The 26,285-nt window shown below is 35.2% G+C and overlaps 1 protein-coding gene across 8 annotated transcripts in view; it reads right to left on the bottom strand.

The window, feature by feature from the left end:
* The window catches only part of TBC1D32 (TBC1 domain family member 32), a 229,236-nt gene that overhangs the window by 149,119 nt on the left and 53,832 nt on the right, over positions 1-26,285 (bottom strand). For all 8 annotated transcript variants that reach the window (XM_074397557.1, XM_074397556.1, XM_074397559.1 and 5 more), the window contains 4 exons: positions 24,567-24,709; positions 22,202-22,326; positions 9,657-9,858; positions 8,982-9,064 (listed from right to left, as the gene is read on the bottom strand). In XM_074397557.1, coding sequence (XP_074253658.1) covers positions 8,982-9,064; positions 9,657-9,858; positions 22,202-22,326; positions 24,567-24,709 — 553 coding nt within the window. The remainder of the gene's footprint in view (positions 1-8,981; positions 9,065-9,656; positions 9,859-22,201; positions 22,327-24,566; positions 24,710-26,285) is intronic.

Genomic DNA, 26,285 nt, shown 5'->3' with positions numbered 1-26,285 from the left:
GAATTGTTTTCCTGCTGGCCTGGGAGAGAAGCTGAGCTAGCTAGCTCCCAGCTTTTGCCATAATCCTCAGTACATCTTATTGAGACCTGCCCTAGCCACCTCCATCAGGGCTGGGACCTCTGCCCATCACTGGGTATTACATCTACCCACCTGCCTTAGCTACAACTGGTGAATACCCAGAGATGCCTCTCCATTGACCTGAAGGCCAAACAGTCACTAAATAAAATACTGGAGAGAAAATAAATAAATAAATAAATAAAGTGTACCTCACAAGAGAATGAGATATGTCTCAAGAGATCCCTGCCATTCCAATCCTACAGGAGACAGTGAAATTGCCCATATACCAAGTATATAACTACTACAGCCGGCATCTAGGAGAGCCAATGCACAAAGATTCTCTATAACTAAGGAAACCATACTGACTCTTCAACCTAAAAGCATGAAGAATTAAATTACGCTAAAATGAACTATAAACATTAACGTCAGATCCATAAGACGAAAAAAAAGAAATTAAAAAAAAAAGTTCAATCAAAAATAAATTCAAGAATAAGTTGAAAAAATAAGTCTACCGAAATGAGAACAGTTATTCTGGTACTATGACATAAAAGGGTTCTGTAACACCCCCAAAAAAATCACACTAGGCCCCAGCAATGGATGCAAACCAAGAAGAAATCTCTGCAATGCCAGGTAAATAAATCAGAAGGTTGATTATTAAGCTACTCAAAGAGATAATGGAGAAAGGCAAAAAACAAATTTAAAAATTAAAAAAAAAAGCAATCCAGGACATGAATGAAAATTTTTCCAAAGAAATTGATAACCCAAAGGAAAAAAATCACAACTTCTGGAAACAAAAGACACACTGAAACATACAAAATGCAGTGGAATGTTTCAAGAATAGACTAGGACAAGTAGAAGAAAGAATATGAGAGCTCAAAGAAAAGGCTTTCAACTTAACACAATCAGACAAAGACAAAGAAAAACTCTCCAATAAATATGGGATTGTGTAAATTGGCCAAACTTATGAATAACTGGTGTTCCTGGGGAAGAAGGCAAGTCTAAAAGTTTGGAAAACTCATTTGAGAGAAGGCCTTGTAAGAGATTGACACGTACAAATAGAAGAAGCTCAAGGAACACCTGGAAAATTCATTGGGAAACGATCATCACCAAGGCATATAATCATAAGGTTATCTAAAGTTAAGATAAAGGACAGAATCTTAAGAGCTCTGGGACAAAAGCATCAGGTAACCTATGAAAGAAAACCTATCAGACTAATAGAAGATTTCTCAGTAGAAACTTTAAAAGGCACAAAAGAAAAAAATAAAAGAAGCTTTACAAGCCAGAAGGAACTGGGGTCCTATCTGTAACCTTCTTAAGCAAAATAGCCAAGAATTTTGCATATTGCAAAACTAAGCTTCATAAATGAAAGACAGATAAAATCTTTTTCAGAAAAATAAATCCTAACCAAATTTGCTATCACCAAACAAGCACTACAAGATATGCTAAGAGGAGTTATAAATCTTGAAATAAAGCTTGATGTACACCAAGATAGAACCTCCTTAAGGCATAAATCTCATCGGACTTATAAAACAATAACACAATGAAAAAAAAGTATAAAGGCAACAACTAACCTAATAGTAAAAAAGTACCTCACATCTTAATATTAATGTTGAAAGTAAATGGACTAAATGCCCCACTTCAAAGAAACAAAATAGGAGGATGTATAAACCACCAGTAAATTACCTGCTGTCTTCAAGAGACTCATTTAATACTTAACACATGACTCATAAAATTAAGGTAAAGGGGTAGAAAAAGACATTCCATGCAAATAGAAACCAAAAGCAAGCAGGAATAGCTATTTTGTTATCAAATAAAACAGGCTTTAAAGCGGGGGAAAAAAAAGACAAAAAAGGACATTATACAAATATGGATTAGTCCAACAGGAAGATAATAAAATCCTAAATTTAAACTGGAGCTTTCACATTTATAAAACAATTACTACTAGACCTAAGAAATGATTGACAACAACACAGTAATAGTGGGAGACTTTAATACTCCACTGACAGCACTAGCCACATCATCAAGACAGAAAGTCAACAAAGAAAAAATGAACTTAGACTACACGTTACTACAAATGGACTTAACAGATATTTACAGAACATTCTACCCAACAACTGCAGAATATACCTTCTATTCATCAGCAATTGAAACATTCTCCAATATAGACCATATAATAGGCCACAAAACAAGTCTCAGCAAAGTTAAGAAAACCAAAATTATATCAAGTACTCTCTCAGACTACAGTGGAATAAACTGAAAATCAACTCCAAAAAGAACCTTCAAAACTGTACAAATACATGGAAATAAAACAATCTTTTCTTGAATTATTTATGGTTTAACAATAAAATCAACATAGAAATTTCAAAATTCTTTGAAATTAATGATAATAGTGACACAACTTAGCAAAACGCCTGGAATACAGCAAAAGCCATGCTAAGAGGAAAATTCATAGCATTAAATGCCTACATCAAAAAGTCTGTCTGAAAGACTACAAATAGACAACCTAATGTGACAACTCAAGGAACCAGAGAAATAAGAACAAACTAAACCCAAACCCAGTAGAAGAAAAGAAATAATAAAGATCAGAACAGAATTAAATGAAATTGAAAGAAAAAAAAACACAAAAGATAAATGAAGCAAAGAGCTAGTTCTCTGAAAAGATGAAATTGATAACCATCAGCAAGATTAACCAAGAACAGAAGAGAGCAGATCCAAATCAATTCAATAAGAAATAAAACTGGAGTTATTACAACCAATATCACAGAAATGTAAATGGTTATTCAAGACTACTATGAACACCTTTGTGTGCACAAACTAGAAAACTGAGATCAATAAATTTGTGGAAATATACAACCATCCTAGATTAGGAAGAAATAGAAACCCCGAACACACTGATAATAAGCAGCAAGATTTAATCAGCAATTTAAAGAAAATTGCCAACAAAAAAAAAAGTCCAGGACAAATAAATTCACATCTGATTTCCATCAGACATTCAAAAAAGAACCAATACCAATCCTACCGAAACTATTCCAAAAGATGGAAGAAGAGAGAATCCTTTCTACATCTATCTATGAAGCTAATATCACCAACAAAAAAAAAGTCCAGGACTAGATAAATTCACAGCTGAATTCTATCAGATATCCAGAAAAGAAACAGTACCAATCCTACTGAAACTCCTATTCCAAAAGATAGAAAAAGAGAGAATCCTTTCTAAATCTATCTATGAAGCTGGTATCACCCTAATACCAAACCACAAAAAGACATAACAAAAAGAAAACTATACACCAATATCTCTGATTAACACAGATGCAAAACTCCTCAACACAATACTTGCTAACCAAATCTAACAGCATATCAAATAGTATACATCATGATAAATCTGGTTTCATACCAGAGATGCATGGATGATTTAATATACACACAAGTCAGTAAATATATCACATAAACAGAATTTAAAAACAAAATACGATCATCTCAATAAAAACAGAACAAGCATGTGATAAAGCCTAGCACCCCTTTATGATTAAAACCCTCAATAAAATAGGCATAGAAGGGACTTACCTCAAAAGTAATAAAAGCCATATAGGACAAAACCACAGCCAACATCACAGTGAGTAGAAAAAAGTTGAAAGCATACCCCCTGAGAGCTGAAAAAAGACAATGATACTCACTCTCACCACTTCTATTTAACAGAGCACTGGAATTTCCAGCCATCGCAATCACACGGGAGAAAAAAATAAAGGACATCCAAACTGGAAAAAGAGGAAGTCAAACTTTCACTTTCTAGTGATGTTCGTATACCTCAAAAACCCTAAAGACTCATCAACGAAGCTCCTAGATCTGATAAATAAATTCAGTCAAGTTTTTTAGGATACAAATTACTGTACACAAATCAACAGCACTGCTACACACCAACAACCAAGCTGAGAATCAAATAAAAAACTCAATCCCTTTTACAACAGTTTAAAAAAAAAAAGAAAAAAAGCAACACCTTAGGAATATACTTAACCAAGGAAGTAAAGGTCTCTAAAAAAAAACTACAAAACATCATTGAAAGAAATCAAAGATGACACAAACAGATGAAAGCACACCCCATGCTCACAGATAGGTAGAATCAATATTGTGAAAATGACTATACTGCCAAACGCAATCTACAGATTCAACACAATTCCCATCAAATTACTATGATTGTTCTTCACAAAACTAGAAAAAAAATCCTAAAATTCATATACAGCCAACAAAAAGCCCACATAGCCAAAGCAAAACTAAGCAAAAAGAACATCACATTACCCAGCTTCGAATTATTCTACAAGGCTACAGTTATCAAAACTGCATAGTACTGGTATAAAAATAGGCAAGTACAAATTCTACCAGAGGTACAAGGAGGAGTGAGTACCATTCCTTCTGAAATCATTCCAAACAACAGAAAGAGAGGAATACTCATTTTATGAGCCCAGCATCATCCTGATACCAAAACCTGGCAGAGACACAATAAAAAAAGAAAATTTCAGACCAATATACCTGATGAACATCAATGTGAAAATCCTCAATAAAACACTGGCAAATCGAATCCAATAGCACATCGAAAGGCTTATCCACCATGATTAAGGAGGCTCTGTCCCTGGGATGCAAGGCTGGTTCAACATATGCAAATAAATAAACATTAGCCATCACATCAACAATACCAATGACAAAAACCACATGATTATCTCAATAGATGCAGAAAAAGCTTTCGATAAAATTCAACAGCTCTCCATGCTAAAAATTCTCAATAAACTAGGTATTGACGGAACATATCTCAAAATAATAAGAGCTATTTACAACAAACCCATAGCCAGTATCATATTGAATGGACAGAAACTGGAAGTATTCCCTTTGAAAACTGGCACAAGACAAGGATGCCCTCCCTCACCATTCCTATTCAACATAGTAGTGAAAGTTCTGGCCAGAGTAAGTAGACAGGAGAGCAAAATAAAGCATATTCAAATAGGAAGAGAGGAAGTCTTGTCTCTGCAGATGGCATAATTGTATATTTATAAAACCCCATCTTCTCAGCCTAAAAACTCCTTAAGCTAATAAACAACTTCAGCAATGTCTCAGGATACAAAATCAATGTGCAAAAATCAACATTCCTATATATCAATAATAGACAAACAGAGAGCCAAATCAGGAGTGAACCCCCATTCACAACTGCTACAAAGAAAATAAAATACCGAGGATTACAACTTACCAGGGACATGAAGGACTTCTTCAAGGAGAACTACAAAACACTAGTCAAGGAAATAAGAGAAGACACAAACAAAGGGCAAAAAAATTCCATGTCCCCGGATAGGAAGAATCAATACTGTGAAAATGGCCATAATGCCCAAAGTAATTTATAGATTCAGTGCTATTCCCATCAAGCTATCACTGACTTTCTTCACAGAATTGGAAAAAACTACTCTAAATTTCATATGGAACGAAAAAACAGCCAGCCAGTATCACCAAGACAATCCTAAGAAAAGAAACAAAGCTGGAGGCATCACACTCCCTGACTTCAAACTGTACTACAAGGCTACAGTAACCGAAACAGGAACAGAACAGAAATAGTGTCACACATCTACAACCATCTGATCTTCAACAAACCTAACAAAAACAAGCAATGGGGGAAGGATTCCCTATTTAATAAATGGTGCTGGGAACACTGGTAGCCAGATGCCGAAAACTGAAACTGGACCCCTTCCTTACACTCTATACAAAACTTAACTCAAGATGGATTAAAAACTTAAATGTAAAACCTAAAGCCATAAAAAACCCTAGAAGAAAACCTAGGCAATACTACTCAGGACACAGGTATGGGCAAAAACTTTATGACTAAAACATCAAAATTAAACGCAACAAAAGCCAAAATTGACAAATGGGATCTAATTAAGCTACAGAGCTTCTGCACAGCAAAAGAAACTAGCATCAGAGTGAACAGGCAACCTATAGAATGGGAGAAAATTTTTGCAATCTATCCATCTGACAAAGGGCCAATATCCAGAATCTACAAGGAACTTAAGAAAATTTATAAGAAAAAACAAACAACCCCATCTAAAAGTAGGCAAAGGACATGAGCAGACACTTCCCAAAAGAAAATGGACAAGAAACATGTGAAACATATTTATGTAGCCCACAAACATATGAAAAAAAGCTCATCATCACTGGTCATTAGAAAAATGCAAATCAAAACCACAATGAGATACCAACTCAGAACAGTTAGAATATGCAATCATCAAAAAGTCAGGAAACAACACATGCTGGAGAGGCTGTGGAGAAATAGGAATGCTTTTACAGTGTTGATGGGAGTGTAAATTAGTTCAATCATTGGGCAATTCCTCAAGAATCTAGAACCAAAAATACCATTTGACCCAGCAATCCCATTCCTGAGTGTACATCAAAAGGATTATAAATCATTCCACTGTAAAGACACATGCACACGTATGTTTTCTACAGCACTATTTACAATAGCAAAGACTTGGAACCAACCCAAATGTCCATCAATGATAGACTGGATAAAGAAAATGTAGCACATATACACCACGGAATACTATGCATCCATAAAAAAGAATGAGTTCATGTCCTTTGCAGAGACATAGATGAAGCTGGAAACCATTATTCTCAGCAAACTGACAGAGGAAAAGAAAACCATACACCACATGTTCTTACTCATAAGTAAGAGTCAAACAATGAGAACACATAAACACAGAGAGGGGAATATCACACACCTGGGCCTGTTGGCGCATCGGCGGGGGAAGGTGGGGCCAGGTAGGGATAGCATTAGGACAAATACCTAATGCACACAGGGATTAAAACCTAGATGATGGGTTGATGGGTGGAGCAAACCACCAAGGCACATGTATACCAATGCAACAAACCTGCATGCTCTGCACATGTATCCCAGAACTTAAGGTATAACAAATAAAAAAATAAACAAAAAGGCATGTAGACCAATGGAACAGAATAGAGAACCCAGAAATACAGCCAACTGATTTTCAACAAAGCATACAAAAAAAACAGTAATTGGAGAAAGGACACTATTTAATAAATGGTCCTGGGTAAAGTGGCAAGCGGCATGTAGAAGAATGAACCAAATCCTCATCTCTCACCTTATACAAAAATCAACTCATGATGGATCAAAGACTTAAATCTAAGACTTAAAATCATAAAAATTCTAGAAGATGACACTGGAGTTTAAGACCAGTCTGATGAAAACGGTGAAACCTCATTTCTACTGAAAATACAAAACAGGCTGGGTGTGGTGGCGGGTGCCTGTAATCCCAGCTACTCAAGAGGCTGAGAAAAGAGAATAACTTGAACCTGGGAGGCGGAGGTTGCAGTGAGCCAAGACCGTGCCATTGCACTCCAGCCTGGACAACAAGACTGAAACTTCCATCTCAAAAAAAAAAAAGAGCTAAAAGTAGAATTAACATTTGATCCAGCAATCCCACTACTGGGTATCTACCCAAAGGAAAAGAAGTCATATGAAAAAGACACATGCACAAGCATGTTTATAAGAGCACAATTCACAGTTGCAAAGATATGAAACCATTTTCTAAGTGCCTGTCAACCAATAAGTGGATAAAGTAAATGTGGTACACATATGCCATGGAAAATTTTTCACTCAAAAAAAGAATGAAATAAAGTCTTTTGCAGCAACTTGGATGGAGCTGAAGGCCATTTTTCTAAGTTAAGTAACTCAAATAAAAAGACAAATATTGTATGTTCTCGCTTACAAGTGAGAGTTAAGCCATGAGAATGCAAAGGCATAAGAATAATATAATCAACCCTGGGGGTACAGGAGGAAGAGTCAGAAGATGGGGTAAGGGATAAAAAATTATATATTGGGCACAGTGTACACTGCTTGATGTACACTGTGATGGGTGTTTTGATGGGTGCACAAAAATCTCAGAACTTACCACTGAAGAACATATCCATATAACCAAAAAAAAGCACCTGTACCCTGAAAACTATTGAAATAACTATTACAACTAAAAATAAAAATTATTAAAAAATGAAATCTAAAAATTACCTCAAAATTAAACTAGAGAAATGTCTTTCATCTTTCAATGCAAAAAAAAAAAGCAGCTCAATGTGTGACATTAAGTTAGAAAATAAATTACAGCAAATATTTAGACAATTAACTATTTGCTGAACCATTACACTGTTAAGTAAACGCAGAAGGCTTTTTGTTTGATTGTTTTGTAAGTTAATCTATACTTACCTTTAAAAAAAATTCAAATTCCGCTTCAACATCTCTTTAACAAAGAAGAGCCCTTCAAGCTCTCCTTAATTATTATCGTTTGAGACTACGCCAACACTCAAATATAAAATAAGGACAGAACCCAGAAACATGTTGCCAGAGGTTAGTTTAAAAAATCTATTTTCCCTGCTAATCTGACTCTATATCCTACTGATATCTGTAAACAAAAATGGAGTCATTTACTTTAAATTTTGATATAAATATTGATTTAAATAATTTTCCAAAGCCAAAACCTAATTAAAATGGACTTCCACCATATTTTGAAAAATAAAATATTTATATTTTAAATATAAATAGACTTCACTGGCACTTGAGAACATACTGTTTTTACTGAACTCTCCAATTAACTTTCCAAGTGTAGTATTTGGAAATTCTCCACATTTTCTGGAAACACTGTAATATATCATGTTTACCAATCTAAAATGTAAAAACAGAATGAAACAAGTATAATAAATATTGTTAGACTTTAAAAAGGTTATGAGTATTACTCTAAAGTTCTTCTAAACTAATTTTCCTTGAACCTATATATACACATTTACCATCCTGTAAAATATTTTTGCTATAGTATTCTATTACATTTTAATAATTTTAAATTTATTTCAGCAATTATAATGAAGAGATGAGTTTCATCAATTGTACTTACATGTTTTGGGATTCCTGGCTTACTGAAGAAACAGAATTGGAACCCTCTACTGGAGTAGGAATTCTTTCTGATAGCAAACTTGTCTAAAAAGTAGCAGAATTATTGATATTATTTTTCTTATTGATAGCATTACCCAGAAGACCTCTTATACTACATTTTTGTTTAATCCTTAATGTAATTAAAATCAAAATTATCTTCAAAATTTAAATTATTTGGTTGTTAATTAAATATTATGTAACATATTTTACAAACAAACCATATTAAATGGGGGAAAAAGACTTAGTTGTCTTTTTTAGTATACACCATACATGGCTATTGCTACATTACGATCTCTAGTATCCACAACAAAAATTCAGCTGTCTCTAAACATTGCTTTAAAATGTCTCCCAAAGAGTGTTAGTCTATGTAAGGAAAATTAGTGCAAAGCCTCATCCACCAGAAGAAAAGAATCTGTAGTACCCAGTTAAGTCTTAGAACTTGGTCCCACTGGGAAAAGAGACACTACAGTCATCCTGTGCCAAATTAAGAAGCCTTCTGTCCCCTAAAGTACTGTGATGCTAAAGAAGTCATATTTGCTCCAGTTAAATATTTCATCCAGAGTACAACACTACAATGGTGCTTACATCTGAAATAAAGATTTGAAGGGAAGAAAAAACGAAGCTTGAAAATACTTACCTTTTTCCACGCTTTTGCTAAAGATTCATGCAAATTATAAGTGATTAGCACCTGCAAGCCTTCGCATGTACTATATATCTGACGACACACAGAAATAAAAGCTCCTTTAACCACAGGCAACATTTCCGATCCAGAAAATATAGAAATATCTTCATCGAGAAGTTTTTTAGAAAACTGGGCAATTATATGAGCACCTGTAGAACTAAAAGATGATATATGAAAGTGATTCCAAGATTATATTAATTTTGACTTCATAAAGCTCTACCAAAAAGGCTAGTTTTGTAAAAAAAAAAAAAAAAAAAAAAAAACTCTTTATTTGCTTGACTACCTTCTAGTCCCCCTCTAACTTTTCTCAGACATGTCAATATTTATGTTCCCACCCATGCACAGATGTCCAGTAATGAGAACAGTTTCAGTGGGATGGAAGGAAAAAAATAGAGAGACAGAAAAAAAGCAGCAAAACTATACACTTAAAAGATTATAGATACAACGGGACCACGGCCATGTAGATAAGTATTGCCAATTCTACAGTGAAAACATAATCCTAAATGCTCCATTCCTAGCATTTATTGACACATTCCCTGTTCCATTAACAGGACTTAGTTCCCCTGTATCAAAGGACTGAGATACTTTTCGTGTGTGTGTAACAGAGTCTTGCTCTGTCACCCAAGCGGGAGTGCAATGGTGCCATCTTGGCTCAATGCAACCTGTGCCTTCAGGGTTCAAGCAATTCTCCTGCCTCAGTCTCCTGAGTAGCTGGGATTACAGGCATGCACTACCACATCCAGCTAATTTTTGCATTTTTTTAGTAGAGACAGTGTTTCACATGTTGGCCAGGCTGGTCTTGAACTCCTGACCTCAGGTGATCCACCCACCTCAGCCTCCCAAAGTGCTGGGATTACAGGCGTGAGCCACCGCACCTGGCTGGCTGAGATACTTTTAAAAGTAATAATAGATAATAATAATAGATAAGTACTTAATGCTCAGAATTTACACAAGTTCAATGGTGTGCATTAGATTGTTGTGGTTACAGGTCCTAATATTGTTTCCTTATGCCACTGATTTGTTGGAAAAACTGTCATGTTTATTTGGATAATTGTTTCTCCATGGTGGCATTTACCTGGTTTCTCCAGTTCTCCATATATCCTATAAAGTGATCATTAGATCTAGAGGCTTATTTAGATTTAAGTTCAATTTCTTTTGTTTCCCTTCCGTTTCTTTCCTCGGTAAAATAACTGCATAGTTGGTTGCCACTGTCTACGTCCTCTTGCATGAGGCACTATCTGGATGTCCCAATTTTAGTTGTGCTAAAGATCATTAGTTAGATGGTATCACCCTGACCTCTCTAGTAGGTAGTCCTCCCTATCAACCTTTCACCTAATGATTTTAGCATCCATTAATGATCGTTTCCTATATCCACTATTTCATTAAGGATATCAAATTGTGATTTTTCTGATTATATCATTTATTTTGCATTTATTAGCTAGAATTCTTCTGTGAAGAACTTTTCCTCATTAACGTCTTGGTTACACAAAAATACGGTTTGTACAGAAAAGGCTGGAAAAAAATGTTTAAATTTTCTTTTTATCAATTTGCATAGTAATTAGTTGGTGTCCTAGCAACTTCAGCAGGTAACTGATAAAGTTTATTTTTTGCTTGTTTTCTATTTTAGTGTCTTTTCAAACCCATGTATTTTTTTATATACATTATGTATGTCAATTCATTGCAGTCATTATTTTTCTGATTCTGAAATTGTCCATCTTAAGCCAGCAGGAGGCCCCTTTTGTTTGGCTCTGAAGTACTTTTGACACTATCCCATTGGTCTTAGACAGTTTCTAAAATGGTAAGACATCCCAGGATCATCCTCCATACTTTCTGGCCCATACACAGAATCAGCTGATCCTGTCTCTTCTTAGAACAAAAAGATATTTAGACAATACAGATAACAGCTCACGGTTAAGCATTTGCTACAATTCCAGTGATTGTGCTGAAAAAAAATGTAACTTAAGAGAAAAATATGTCATAATTTTATTTCTATTATGAATTGAAGATTCAGGTTTCTTATTTAACTTCTTTAATTTTATACTTTTATCTTTTTCTCTTACATTGAAAATCTTAGTTCCTTATGAAAGTACTATAATTACTTATTTCCTCTATCTTATAATTACGCACAACAATTTCAAAACAGCAACACCAATATTACTTCTGAACATATACCAAATGCAGTTTAAGATTACTTTGAGAATTTTTTTAACCTTAGAATACATCCCACTGGAAATTTTCAATCAAAATTAGATTATTTGAAGTAATTCTTTTCTCTGCATGAATGTGTCACTAACTTAATTGATATTTAAATTTATTCATCCCATTGTTTACAGTGTTTAAATATTACAGCTTCATTTTCTTCTTTTTGCTTTGTTTTGTTTTCTTTTACATTTAGTATATAAACAGTAAGATGATTCCAAAGTCTAATCTAAGTATAATCAAGGAATAATCCTAGATATCTTGTTTCCATATCTGTTTCTCTGTATTTTTCTCTCCCCTCTCCTGAAATTAACCATTTTCATTAGTTTCCACTTTGTCTATTAATCATTCTTTTAAAAATATAAACAAATATGATTCATTCATATTTCTTTGTACCATACAAAGGTAGCATTCTATTAACATTATTCTATTTTCCTTTTTTCACTTAACAATATATCCTGAAAATAACTCCATAAAAGTACACAAAAATATTCCCTTTCATAGACAGCTCAGTGCTCCATTGTGTAAACATAATTCAATCAACTAGCCTCTTGTTATTGGACATTTGAGATGATTCCAGTCATTCATTAATTTAATCAAAACATACACTTTTAAGTGGACAATGAAGATTCAGAAGAAAATCTAGTATTTTATGCCTTTTCTGTTTAAATTCAATGTGAAGAAGATTTTCTTTAATATTAAAAAAAAAAAGAAAGAAAAAGAGGCCAGGTGCAATGGTTCATGCCTGTAATCCCAGCACTTTGGGAGGCCAAGGTGGGTGGATCACTTGGGGTCAGGAGTTTGAGACAAGCCTGGCCAACATGGCAAAACCCTGTCTCCACTAAAAATGTAAAAATTAGCACAGTGTGATGGCGTACATCTATAGTCTCAGTACTTTGTAGGCAGAGGCAGGAGAATCACTTGAACCCGAGAGGTGGAGGTTGCAGTGAGCAGTGAGCAGAGACAGTGAAACTGCATTCCAACCTAGGCAACAAAGTGAGACTCCGTCTCAAAAAAAAAAAAAAAAAAAAAAAAATCTGTATCTAAAAAGATAATGATTGGGAAAAATATGACTATATGTAAATTAATAATATCTATGTAGAAGAAAATATAAATAGGGTTAAGTGGTAGACAATAAAAAGAAGTCTTGGAACTCGTGACAAAGAATTAGTCTTCCTAATAACTTTAAAAACAGTTATTATTGATAAAGATCTCTAGTTAAATATGGCAGACTGAACATATACATTCACTGCTCCCTCCATAATTACTAAAATTCAAAAATAAAAGGAATTTTCAGTAGGCAATACAACTCCCAAAGACAAGGAGAAAGGAAAGGATGTGGCAGTACAATTTTGGACCTGGAAATCAAAATAGCAAGCAGTAATTCAGGACATAGAAAACCTCAATTATCAGCCACAATGTGAAAAACAAAATAAACTTGATTCATTTTATACAACCTCTCAAAAAACTCAGGAATTAGTCGTACCAAATATCTCTAAATTGGGGGGTAAAAGTGAGACTGAAAACAGAAGAGCTGCCTGAAAGCCAGTTTAAGGAGTCTGACCTCCAGATTCCCTTCCATATTTCATGCAGCTAACCCAATGTGCTTCTTGGAAGGTGGCAGAGTTCAAGATATAGAAGGCAACAGAGGGTATCACAGGATTCCATCAAAGTTTATATAGTAACCCTTCAGATCCATCACCATTTCTACCCAGCCCTCTTCTCTACTTGGCTTATATTCCTCAGCCAGCTAACAGTAAGAGGTTTCTCTATGGAATCTCACAAGAATCAAGGAAAAACCAGAGATACTGACATTAGGGGTTCCTAAACAAAATGCCATAGAAAGGGCCCACTAAATTAAAGGCCACAAATTACAAGTCCCACTTTCTTGTATCCTTTCCAAGCATCTTTTTACTGGCTTTCAAATACTAGAATAAACCTCTAATTTAAAAGATAGGGACCATGATAAGAAATACAGAAGGCAATTTAGAAGGAAAAAGGAAAATATAACAGTTAAAACTTTATTATCTTTAAGTAGGTAAAAAGAACATATTATACTCAAAAAAAAGAGGCGGGGGGATGCAAATGGTCCACTAGAAACAGCGGCCATCAGAAGCTCCCACTGAAAAGAACCAAAACAGCATGGGAATCCTGCACTGGCAACCCAGGTATCCAGGTTTTGTCACTGGGAATGACTAGGCGGCTGGTGTGACCCACAGAGAGGAAGAGCAGAGTGGTGCAACAGACCCCCCTTAGAGCTAAATGGGGCAGGGGAGCCCCCTCCCCGGAGTCAAGTGGGACGGTGAGTGAGCATGCTACCCAGCCTGGGAAGCCATGCTTTTTCCATGAACTGTGCTACCCGTGGTTCAGAAGATCCCACTGGTGAGCCCATACCACTCAGGTCTTCGGTCCCAACCAGGGAGCAACACAGATTCTCAACAGCCACTCAGCTGCAATCGTCCTAAGCCTGCCGAGGTTCTGGAGGGAGGGGTGACCATCACCACTGCTGCTGTCGATTGTTGTCTAAGCTATCTGAGCTCCTTGGGGCAGGGGCGGCAGCCACCACTGCTGCTGCCTGCTGTCTAAGCCATCTGAGCTCCCTGGGGAGAGGCAGTGAGCTACCTAAGACACTAACCTCCCAGGGGTGAAGGCTGCAGTTATCGCTGTAGCTCCAGGCCAGGACATGCTTTTCCCCTGCTAGACCCGGGGAGGCTGAATGGCTTGGTCCTAAGAGGTATTCCCCACAGTGCAGCACACCAGCTGTGGCAGACTACGGCCAGATTGCCTCTTCAGACCCAACACTGAACCAACCCTCCTCACTGGGTGGGGCCCCCTTCCAGGAACTCCAGCAACTTCAGCCAGCGGCTCAGGGACAGAACTCTGATCTCCCTGGGCCTGAGCCCCTAGAAGGGGTGACCATAGTCTCCATGGAACGACAGACTTAGTCTTTCTTCATGCTAGCTCTGAAGAATCTGGGCAGCCCAGACAAGTGAGTTTCCCCCAGGGAAGCACACCCTCTCTGCCAAGGAACAGCCAAAGTGCTTCATTAAGTGGGTCCTGGTTCCCATGCCCCCCCAACTGGGTGAGACATCCCAAAACGGGGTCACCAGACACTATACAAGAGTGTTACTACTGGCATCTGGTTGGTGCCTCTGGAAGTCATAGATCACAGAGGAAAAGCAGGCACCCATCTTTGCTGTTCTCTGTCTCCCTCAGGTGACATCTCTAGACGTGGGAACAAACCAGATGAATAGGGCCTGAAGTGAACCCTCCGCAAACTGCAACAGCCCTACAGAAGAGGGACCCAACTACTGAAAGAAAAACAAACAGAAAGCAACAACAATAGCATCAACAAAAGAAATCCTCTCAGAAATCTCACCCAAGGGTCAGCACCTCAAAGATCCCAAGCAGGCAAACTCATGAAGATGAGAAGGAATCAACAACAAAAAAACACTGAAAACAAAAAAGGCCTCCAAATGATAGCAACACCTCACCAGCAAGGGTATAGAGCTGGACAGAGGATGAGGTGAATGAATTGACCGAAGTAGACTCAGAAGTAGACTCAACCTATTAAGAATATTTTGGCCGGGCGCGGTGGCTCAAGCCTGTAATCCCAGCACTTTGGGAGGCTGAGGCGGGTGGATCACGAGGTCAAGAGATCGAGACCATCCTTGTCAACATGGTGAAACCCCGTCTCTACTAAAAATACAAAAATTAGCTGGCCATGGTGGCGTCTGCCTGTAATCCCAGCTCGGGAGGCTGAGGCAGGAGAATTGCTTGAACCCAGGAGGCGGAGGTTGCAGTGAGCCGAGATCACGCCATTGCACTGCAGCCTGGGTAACAAGAGCAAAACTCTGTCTCAAAAAAAAAAAAAAAAAAAAAAAAATAGACAAGCAGAGAGCCAAATCATGAATCAACTCCCATTCACAATTGCTACAAAAAGAATAAAATACCTAGGAATAGAGCTAGCAAGGCGCATGAAGGAACTCCTCAAGATGAACTACAAACCACTGCTCAAGGAAGTAAGAGAGGACATAAATAAAAAAACACTCTATCCTCATGGATAGGAAGAATCAGTATCATGAAAATGGCCATACTGCCCAAAATAAATTATAGATTAAATGCTATTTCCATCAAAGTAAATTGACATTCTTCACAGAATTAGAAAAAAACTACTTACAAAAGATTCATATGGAGTCAAAAAAGAGCCCATATAGCCAAGTCAATCCTAAACAAAAAGAACAAATCTGGAGGCATCATGCTACCTGACTTCAAAGTATATTACAAGGCTACAGTACCCAAAACAGCAAGCTATTGGTACAAAAACAGACATCTACACCAATGGAAAAGAAGAGAGACCTCAGAAATAAGACCATATATCTACAACCATCTGATGGTCAACAAATCTGACAAAAACAAGCAATGGGGAAAGGAATCCCTATTTAATAAATATTCTGGGAAAACTGACTAACCATATGCAGAAAACTGAAAATGGATGCCTTCCTAACACCTTATACAAAAATTAACCCAAAATGGACTAAAGACTTAAATGTGAAACCCAAAACCATAAAAACCACAGAAGAAAATCTAGGCAATACCATTCATGATATAGGCATGGACAAAGATTTTATGATGAAATCGTGAAAAGCAACTGCAACAAAAGCTAAAACTGACAAATAAGATCTAGTTAAACTAAAGAGTTTCTGCACAGCAAAACGAACTATTATCTGCGTGAACAGGTGATCTGTAGAATGGGGGAAAAATTTTGTAATGTACACATCTGATAAACGTCTAATACCCAGAATTTACAAGAACTTAAACAAATTTACAAGAAAAAAAAACACCATCAAAAAATGGCTAAGAACATTACTGGACACTTCTAAAAAGAAGACATTTATGCAGCCAACAAACATATAAACAAAAGCTCAATATTACTGATCATTAGAGAAATGCAAATCAAAACCACAATGAGATACTATCTCATGTCAGTCAAAATGGTGATTATTAAAAAGTCAAAAAACAAAAAAGAGATGGACACTTTTACACTGTTGATGGTAATGCAAATTAGTTCAACCATTGTGGACAGTGTGGTGATTCTTCAAGGATCTAGAAGCAGAAATACTATTTGAGCCAGGAATCCCACTGAGTATATACCCAAAAGAATATAAATCACTCTATTTATAAAGATAGATGCACATTTATGTTTATTGCAATACTATTCACAATAGCAAAGATGTGGAACTAACCCAAATGCCTATCAGTGACAGACTGGATAAGAAAATGTTCCACATATACACCATGGAATACTATGAAGCCATAATAAAGAATGAGTTCATGTCTTTTGCAGGGACACGGATCAAGCTGGAAACCACCATCCTCAGCAAACTAACACGGGAACAGAAAACCAAACACCACATGTTCTCACTCATAAGTGGGAGCTGAAAAAAGAATACATGGACACAAAGAGGGAAACAACACACACTGGGGCCTGTCAGTGGGGAGGGGTCAGGGGAGGGAGAGTGTCAGGACAAATATCTAATGCATACAGGGCTTAATATCTAAGTGACAGGCTGATAGGTGCAGCAAACCACAATAGCACACATTTATATATGTAACAAACCTGCAACTTTTGTACATGTATCCCAGAACTTAAAGTAAGATTTAAAGAAGAAGAAGTAGTAGTAGTAGTAGAAGAAGAAGAAGAAGAAGAAGAAGAAGAAGAAGAAGAAGAAGAAGCAGCAGCAGCAGCAGCTAGAATAACAATGTGTTCTTCTAAAAAAAAAAAAAAAAAAAAATTTACATGAAAATTTTAATTTCAACAGAAAGGCTAGAAAATGAAAGCAGGAGAAAATTCCCAGAAAAAACAAAATGTTTAAAGGAATAGAAAAAAAGAACAGATAAGAATGTCTAACTTCAAATAACAGAATTTCCGAAACAACAAAAAAGAAGAAATCCAACTATTTTCCCTAAAAGACATGGATTTTCAAATTTACAATGTCCATCAATATATGTACAATTATTATGTGCCAATTTAAAAAGACATTCATCAAGTACATAAAAGTAGAACTTCATCAAGAAACATCATAACATTTTGGATCATTAAACACCAAAAAAACTTCCAGAAAAAGGAAAATGAAAAAATAAGGCAACTCCATAATGATAAAATATGTTTCCAGAGTCAAAGTTATACATAAAACTAAGGCAGAAACACATTCTGAATAAAGCTGGTGGGAAGGTTCAAAAACAGATGTTTTTAATTAAACTCATGGACTTTGTCTGGTATTTTAACACACTGAGAGAGGATTTAGTCAACTAGAAAAAAACATGTAAATAAGTTAGCAATGTAGTGAAAGCTAAGTACATTGAAAATTGTAAAAACAAAATATTATTAACTCCAGAGAAAGCAAAAATTGTGGAAAAAAAAAGAAAATAATAAAAATACCACATGGCTCAGCTGTGAGAAGTGTTCACAATAATGTGAATACAGCATAACATTAAATAAGTTGATCACACAACAGTATTGTACCAATGGAGAATGATGGGACTGGACTAGGTACCCATATGTATTTGTGTGTTTGGTGGGGGAAGAAGGGAAGAGAAATAAATTGTTGTAATGTAAGTCAAGGAACAACTGACAATTTAGCCTTAAGCTAAAATAAATTATATGCACATTATTTGATGACATAAACACTAAAGAAAACATCAAAATCAGCTGAAAGCAGTTTCCTCTCAAGATCAGGAAAGGAATTGCTACCTTTTATAATAAACCTTTAGGCCGGGCGCGGTGGCTCAAGCCTGTAATCCCAGCACTTTGGGAGGCCGAGGCGGGTGGATCACAAGGTCGAGAGATCGAGACCAACCTGGTCAACATGGTGAAACCCCGTCTCTACTAAAAATACAAAAAATTAGCTGGGCATGGTGGCGCGTGCCTATAATCCCAGCTACTCAGGAGGCTGAGGCAGGAGAATTGCCTGAACCCAGGAGGCGGAGGTTGCGGTGAGCCGAGATCGCGCCATTGCACTCCAGCCTGGGTAACAAGAGCGAAACTCCGTCTCAAAAAAAAAAAATAAATAAATAAATAAACCTTTATGTTTACTCTATGCATCTATAACTCAATGAACAATAAATCAAATTTTAAATGGACAAATGATATGAAAAGGAACACTACTATCAAGGAAATGGAAATAGCCAATAACTCTATTGCCAAAGAAGCATGAGATGCTCAAACTCAGTGAGATAATACATGAAATATGAATCAAATAAGTCAACATTAAACAAATAAGTAAATATAAATCAAAACAAGATCTTTCACTCAATAGGTTGCCAAAACACTTACAAACTGATTATGCAGTCCTGACAAAAATATAAAAAAGAGGGTATACCTCATACTTCCCATAGGCTGCTAGCCAGAAGGTAAAATTCAAAAGCATTTTGGAATGTAATCTGGCAGGATCTATAAGATATAAAATGTACAGGCCCTCTAACCCAGCAATATCACTATCAGGACAATCTTACTAAAATTAAAAAGGCTAGCAATGTAAAGCATTTGATAACCCATAAAATCTTTTATTTTTCTTGTTGATTAATCTAATGAGGCTGGGCACAGTGGCTCACATTTGTAATTCCAGCACTTGGGGAGGCCAAGGTAGGCGATTGCTTGATCCCAGGAGTTCAAGACCAATCTGGGAAACATGGTGAAACCTTGCCTCTGCTAAAAATACAAAAAAAAAAAAAAAAAGAAAAAACAACCAGGAATGGTGGTGAACACCTATAGTTCCAGCTTTGTGGGAGACTGAGGCACAGGAATCACTTGAGCCTGGGAGGCAGACATTGCAGTGAGCTGATTTCACATCACTGCACTAGAGCCTAGGCAAGAGTAAGACCTTCTCTCAAAAAAAAAAAAAAAAAAAAAGAAAAAAGAAAATCGAATGGATGAGTTTATTCAAAGTAATTATTGCAAAAAAAAGTATTTAGTGAGTATAGTTTATGAAAAAGGAAACAATTGATAGAAATGATACAAGGGATAGAAGGGAGAAAATGACATTTTATAAGGTCAATGCCATAGGTGTTAAGTGGTATAGATTATTTGAAGGAGGACTAAATACAACTAAAACAACATAATTAGCAATTACAACTAATTCTGTTATAAATCTATATTACAAACTTAATAGCAACCAAAGTGACAAAGAAAGTATAATTGATATACTAAGAGAGGAGATAAAATGAAATCACATAGAATGCTCAACCAAACCCAGAAAAGGCAGAAAGAGAAGACAAAAAAAAAAAAAAGGCAAAAAATACGGTTAATATTAATCTAAGTATATCAATAATTAACTGTTAAGTTTCTAAGTATATCAATAAAAAACTATCAAACTAGATTAAAAGGCAAGACCCAACTATATGTTTTCTATAAAAATCCCACTTTAAACATAAAGACAAAGATAAATTAAAAGTAAAAGGATGAAGGAAAGATATACCATGCTAACAATAATCAAAAGAAAGCTGGAGTAGCTGTATTAGTTTCAGACAAAGCAGACTTCAAAGAAAATTATCAAGGGTACATTACATAATAATAGAGTGGTCAATTATCCAAGAAGACATAACAATCCTTAATGTGTATACACCGAACAACAAAGCATCAAAATACTTCAATCAAAAAATGATAGAATTGCAAGGAGAAATAGATGGATTCACTAATATAGGTGGAGATTTCAACATACCTCTAACAGTAACTGACAGATTCAGCAGGATGTCAGTAAGGACAAAGTTGAACCAAACAGTACCATGGATCAACTGAATGTAACTGACATGCAGCAATGGTAGGATACATATTATATAAGCTTACCCAGATAATTTACCAAGAGGCCACTTTCTGGGGAATAAAATATACAATAAACTTTAAAAACCAGAAATTATATCAAGTGTGCTGTCATATCTGCAAAAACACAAGGGTTGGGAGCAGTGGCTCATGCCCGTATAATCCAAAGCGCTGTATGGTTCAGCACTTTGAGAAGCCAAGGCAGGTGAATCACTTGAGGTCAGGAGTTCTAGACCAGCCTGGCCAACATGGTGAAAGCCCATCTCTAATAGGCTTATTAGAATAAAAAATTTACAAAAATTAGCCAGGCATGGTGGCATATACCTGTAGTCCCAGCTACTTGGGAGCTTGAGGCACTAGAATTGCTTGAACCTAGGAGGCAGAGTTTGTAGTGAGTCGAGATAGCACTACTGCACTCCAGCCTGGGTGACAGAGCAAGACTCCATCTCAACAACAACAAAAAAAAACACCCACAAGGGTCACAGAAGTCTCAAGAGACAATGACAATATTTTGAACAAAGTGAAAAATGAAGATATAACTTATCAAAACTATGACATGTAGGAAAAATGTGGTTTAGAGGGAAATTTATAGCATTAAATACAAATATAAAAGTATAAATATTATAAAAGAAGACCTAAAACTAATCATCTAAGCTTCCACCATAGAAACCTAAAAAGAGCAAATTAAATCCAAAGTAAGAAGCAAAGAAATAAAAATTAGAAGATGAATCAATAAAATTAAAAACATGAAATCAATAGAGAAAAATCAACAAAACCAAAAGTTAGATTTTTTAAAAGAACAGTAAAATTTATAAGCCTCTAGTCAGGTTAAGTAAGAAAAAAAAAGGAGAAGACACAAATTGCTAACATCAGAAGTGAAAGAGGGGCCATCAAGGCTCATTTCAAGGACATTAAAAGGATAAGGAAATATTAGGAACAATTCTGTGCCCACAAAGTTGATAATTTAGATAAATTGACCAATTTCTTGAAAGACATATTCTGCCAACATTCACATAAAAGCAAGTAGACAATCTTAATAGGCCTTTATTAGAATAATTGAATCAATAACTAAAAACCTTCCAAAATGGAAAACGCCAGGTTAAAATTGGTTCACTGGTGAATTCTATAAAATAATTTATGAAGAAATTAAACCAATTCTGTGTCACACATTTCAGAATACCAAAATAAAAATAGCTAGCTTCTTTGCACACCGTTGTCTGGTTTGACTTAAATCAATCATATGTGACCAAAGTCTGCAAGTGAAAATACAAGGGAGCAGATAATGGGGCAGGGGAAGGAATCCCATCAAGAGCAAACTCTCCTATTCTTATTTTGAAATTACATACATCCAGGTCTATTCTGCCTACTTAGTTGATAATCCTGGTTACTCCAACCTTTTTAGATCATTTAATATATTATTAGTGGCTGCTTAGAAAACCAAACTACACCTGGAATAATTATCTAGTTTTAAAATAGCACATACCTTTCTTCAGAAGAGTTCATATTTTCTCCATAAAGAAGTAAAATAAGTCCTTCTTCTACAGATGCAATTCTTGCCAAAATATCAGCTATATGAATTAAAGCTGTTTCAGAGCAATTTGGAGATGCCTGTACATTAAAAAGAAAACAAGACAAATCATATAATTTTATGACATGCTAAAACATCACAGACTAAAATTCGAGGATGGCATGTAGGTTCATAAAGTTATATTACAACAACAAAAAAAAAGACAAGCTTAATGATTTGTTTGGCTGTGAAATAATATGTCTAAATAAAATGTGTTATTTGATTATATTCTTTTAGCAGCCCAACTGATTAAGCAAATAAATACAGATTTTTTTTCACCCAAACCAGTTACTGAGAATTGCAGTTCCTGTTACGGTGTTACATATAATTCTGGCTGACAAATGTAGTAGCTTTACTATTTCCACTTTGCCCTTTATTTCTCACCCACTGGGCTCCTCAGTATCCAATATAATTACACTACATATGGTATCAAACACATTGCCATCCTTTCTAAGGGTGCCATCCTCTTATACACCTGTTTGGGTCATGAGTATATATCCAACTAAGGATAGCCAATTCATGGGCTGGCCAATAGCCAATAATGTCACCTAATAAGAAAACAAAAGACTGAACCAACTATATTTGCTCACTTTTGATTTCAAATGCAAGTACTAACATACCTTTGCCAATATATACCAAATCAGCACACATCACATATTGAAAACCAGAGAGCCATGTTAATGCTAGAGTGTATCTACGGTATTATAATTCCTGTTCTTTGCGGGGTCTGCTTATTTACCTGCACCTGCATGGATGCCAACAGACTATTCTCTATAATACATTTGAAAATGTAAATGTTGCAATCAATACATTCTAATAACTTTAGGGGGTTAGCCTAACTAATGATTAGTCAGGTATATTCACCTAAAGAAGAAGTCCTAATTATTACTAATCATACTGTTTAGTATGAATAGCACCATTAATACTATTTAGCACAAAAAGTATATCATTTTTCATATTAAATATACTTCTTAAAACAACTTCTCTCCTTAGAATTCTTTCTCTCACATATATGAGCATATATATTCTTTCATGTCTATATACATATAAACACAGTGTTTTAAAACTGTCTATTCCACATTTTAAATATTTTTTGTTTAAAGGTCTGCCTTGCCTATTAGAGTAGGCTTCTTAAAGGCAATAAGCACATATTATTCACTTCTATATTTGCTGTACCCAGCAGAAAGCTAATGGTATAGTAGAGGCTCAATGGGTGATGCTGGATGTCTTAAATTAGATACTGAATGTTCAGTATGGGCCAGAGGGCTACTATCAAGAATAAATAATTTAAGCATAGCATAAGTAAAACTACAGGAGTACATAACATGGGAACACAGAGAAAAAAAAAAACCACCTAACTTTGCAAAGGAGAATTAGGAGGAAATTTCAAAGATAAATTCTACTCTAAAGAGAGGAATTTTTCATGTGGACCAAGTTTAAAATGTTCTAGGGTGAAAGAACATCATACAAACACAAGGAAATACAGTAACTTTAGAAACTGCAAATTGTCTATTGTAACTGGAATACGTGAGAAAGAAAGTAGTTGGAGGACAGAAAACTTGGCATTTGCCAAGTTTAGGAAGCAACAAGCAGAAAAGTATGTGACAGCCCATTGATGGTGAACAGAAGAGGAAGATGAAAACAGTAAAAACACCTTAAAACAGGTATGAAAAGGTAAACACTTTTAACCTATTGATAAGCTTTAAAAGTCACTGACCAGAAGCTTAAGTCATACAAGTAGAGGGATGTGCTGAACAGACAGCCAAACTAGTGACAGCAGCAACTCTGCCACTTGTTAAATGTCTGACCTAGAGCAAGTCAGTTATTTCAGCCTCAGTTGTGATTATTAAATTATACAATGTAAGGGAATATACTGTGCAAACTGTATAGAGACATACATGTAAGTTCAAACTGGAATTCTATGTGTTTTCTCTAATTAGTTCTTCTTAATATGAAACAGAGTTGGTTACTCAGGAAAATAATCATATTTCCAAAAGCTACAAAAATCCCAAAACATTTACAAGATTGATTAGATCTGTAACACAAATAACTTCTTAATAGAATAACTTTTCTAAGTTATTTGTATCAGCAGATCTAGTCCTAATTAGGGGAAAAAAAAACAAACTTAAGATATTCTATGTACTTTCCCTGTGCATATCATAATAAATCAATCAACTGTATAAGCTATGATTTAATAATAAATAAAAATATATATCAACACAAAATACATTCATATACAGAAGGAAAGAAACTCTTTTTCTCTTTAGTAAATAATACCAACCTCAGTTCCTTTCATTAAATTGTGAATAGGCTGAAGAAGTGTCTCTATTACAATGTTGTTATATAAGCATTTGACTGCACATTCTTTTTGATCACAGAGCATCCACAGAATTTCAGTCACCATACTTGCAGGAGAGTAATTCTCTAATAAACAATGAATATTTTTAAAAACCAAAACATTAAATACTTAGAACTGTTTTATGTGTTAGCTGTTGTTGTTACAAAAAGTTCAACATCAAAGTTAACTCAATACTTCAAAAGTCACACAACTCAATATCCAAAGGATGACATATTACCAAATTATAACCTGACTTAGGGGAATCTCAATTAGCTTAACACAAAAAGCAAGCAAATGACAATAAACATGAATGCCAAAAGACAAGAATAAAATAGCATTTACTGCCTGACATTAAATATTACTGCTTAATATTGAAAATGTAGACTGAAGCAAATGCACAATTTTCCTCCTAGAACACACATTTTTCCTCCTAGAACACACTTTACTGTACTCGTATTTGTTCTTTTTCTTAAATAACATATTAAGTATTGAGCCTACTAAAAAATTAACATTCAGACAAAAAATGGGCAAAAAAGAAGGCAAAACACAATGGAAACTTTCATAAACTTTTATGGACACTAGCATACTTCTTGTATTACCATAAAACCAGCAAAAACAAAGATCTTTTTTTAGATTTTCTTTCAAAATACAGTATATACAGGAAAACACAATACAAGTAAGTATAACATGGTTAGAATCGTCACTGAATTAAATGATTTTCAGTTTCATAAATTGACATTTTCAGATATGTGTAATCTAATATTCTTACAATAGTTTTTAATGTAAGATTGTCCTAGTAAGATACAATATTTCAGTATTTAGACACTGTATGTCTATGCATTATTGGTGTATTTCATTGTTAAGTGTTTTTTTCTTTGGAAACTACTCTAAGATGAAAGTTCTTAATTTATGTTACAATATTCCATATTCAATAAACATGTTGACTTTCAGGTCAGCATCTGACAATAAGAAAATGGAAAAGGAAAGTTCAGTGATTTTTGAACCAGTTCCAAGTGAAAAACCCTGTTTGCAAGGACAGATACTCTTGGTGAGCATATAGTCATTTTTTTATGCATCAAATCATCTTATATTTATTAAGTGCCTAATACATACTAGACACTGTACTAGGAACTAACTATAAACAGAAAAGTAAGACAAAAACAGTCCACATCATGGTAAACCAAGACATGAGTAATTAGAATAAAGAAAGATGACTTAAATCATAAAGGATGCCTACTATGTTGTAGGAATATATAGTCAGAAGTCCTAAGCTAGTTCTTTATACATGTAAATGCTATAAAGACAGAAAAAAGTTCTGAAAACCACTGTGAAGATCAATAGGCTAATATAATTGCTTAGATAAAACCTATTAATTTCATTTTTTAAAACAGATTCAGAAGGTACATGTGTGAGCTTATAACATGGATATATTGCATAATGTTGCGATTTGGTCTTCTGGTGTACCCATCACCCAAACAGTGAACACTATACTGAATAATAACCTACCAGTTGATAGTTATGTTATAGCACTAAAATATAGCTAGCCCAAACCATTTTTTTCTTTGAATCACTTGAGTTTGCTTCAGAATTTGTGTCAGAAATTCTAGGGTTATTTCTTAGTTTTAGAATACTGTACGTCTATGCATTATTGCCATGTTTTAT

This window comes from Saimiri boliviensis, chromosome 4 (genome assembly GCF_048565385.1).
Source record: "Saimiri boliviensis isolate mSaiBol1 chromosome 4, mSaiBol1.pri, whole genome shotgun sequence".
Taxonomy (NCBI): domain Eukaryota; kingdom Metazoa; phylum Chordata; class Mammalia; order Primates; family Cebidae; genus Saimiri; species Saimiri boliviensis.
This window is presented reverse-complemented; position numbering and strand designations above follow the sequence as displayed.